This window comes from Brassica oleracea, unplaced genomic scaffold (assembly GCF_000695525.1).
Source record: "Brassica oleracea var. oleracea cultivar TO1000 unplaced genomic scaffold, BOL UnpScaffold01295, whole genome shotgun sequence".
In the NCBI taxonomy this organism is placed as follows: Eukaryota; Viridiplantae; Streptophyta; class Magnoliopsida; order Brassicales; family Brassicaceae; genus Brassica; species Brassica oleracea.
Window position 1 is genome coordinate 11,881 of NW_013617841.1, and position 1,489 is coordinate 13,369.

Sequence of the window (1,489 nt, forward strand, 5' to 3'; positions counted from 1 at the left end):
TAGGATTTGCTCCCGAGAAGAGCGACGAGGTCCCTATGAGGAGGCCCAGTTGCTTCATAACCAAGCCTTCGGAACCAGGAAATGCCTTGAGGCTTTGAAGAGGGCTGGGAGCGACATCTCGCAAGCTACTATCGAGATATTCGCCGAGCAAGAGAAGAAATACGAGGAGGAAGCCGAGAAGCTTAGGGTGGGCGAGATACCCGAGGAAGATCTCACACTTTCTCCTCTCGTATTGGACTCTCAGTTTGTGGATGCTCGAATCTTGGCGAGTCTCGATCCGTATGGGTCCAACGCCGGCTTGATCGATCCAGAGACTGCAGCGAGTCTTCACGTTCCTCCTACTCATCCGACTGAAGAGCGGCGCGAAGACCCGATGCCTCTTCTTGAAGGTCCTTTGGCTGATCCAGAGATCGTCCCGAGATCAGACGAAGTGCATGTTTCTCTGGCTGCTCGTGAGGCGAGCGTCAGGGCTTCGGAGCTCTCGGCCCTCAACGATCGTGAAAGCGACTGGGAGGACTAGCTTCTCTTGTATGTTGTTTCTTTTCAGTCCCGGAGGACTTGTGTTGTTATTTTTTAGACTTTTGCCTTCTGAGGCTTTTATTCTGTTGTACTTTTCCTTTGAATTTCCGTCTTTTCGACTTATTGCCTTTAGTATATTTCTATCAGATTATCAACTTTATCTCGGACTTAGGCGTGTTTTAATTTTTGGACGGATCCGTTGTCTCGATGTTATGCATGTCTATTAGATGCATGATTATATCTCGTCATGACTTTCTGTCGGTCGTTTTCCTCGACTCGCGATCGTTTGTCATTTAAGCTTTATTCTTTATTGCGAATCTTTGACGTTGACGGTTCCAAGTCGATCCCAATCGTAATTTCTAAGCGTTCGGTGGGCCAGACCTTACTTTAGTAAATTATAGGATGAGTTAGAGTCACTGTCTCGGCCGTGTTGGTTTAAATCGCGACACGGTCGACTCTCGTGAATACGTGTCTGATCAGGACATATCCAACGTGGGATGCGAGTACCAATACACTTGTTCGAGAAGCCGGGGCATGCTCGTGTTGGCATCGCTTAAGCGATCATCTGTTTCGGAGATCGATTCCTCGAGGAGGGGGTTTGTCATTGTTTTTTTTTTTTTTTTTTTTTTATAAAAAGAGCGAGTAAAAGTGGCCTTAGTGGCGCATTTACTCGGTAAGGCGTTCGTCTTGACTAAGGATGGAAGAGGCGGAGATGTTTGGAGTTCCAAGCTCTCGGTACTGCTTCGCCTGTTGAAGTCTCGAGGCGGTATACTCCTGGTTTGATGACTTCGACTATCTTTTATGGTCCTTCCCAGTTGGCTCCAAGCTTGCCTGCTTTCCACTCCTTAGTATTTTCGAAGACCTTTCTTAAGACAAGATTGCCCATTTCGAGGGGACGCGATTTGACCTTTTTGTTGTAGTAGCTCTCGATTTGATGCTGGTAATTCTGGATACGGAGTAGTGCTTGGTG

The 1,489-nt window shown here is 47.3% G+C and overlaps 1 protein-coding gene across 1 annotated transcript in view; it reads right to left on the minus strand.

Moving 5' to 3' along the window:
• Window positions 1–1,318: 1,318 nt before the first annotated feature.
• The window catches only part of LOC106321189, a 2,159-nt gene continuing 1,988 nt past the window's right edge, over window positions 1,319–1,489 (minus strand). Inside the window, exon 3 of the mRNA XM_013759503.1 lies at window positions 1,319–1,465. Coding sequence (XP_013614957.1) covers window positions 1,319–1,465 — 147 coding nt within the window. The remainder of the gene's footprint in view (window positions 1,466–1,489) is intronic.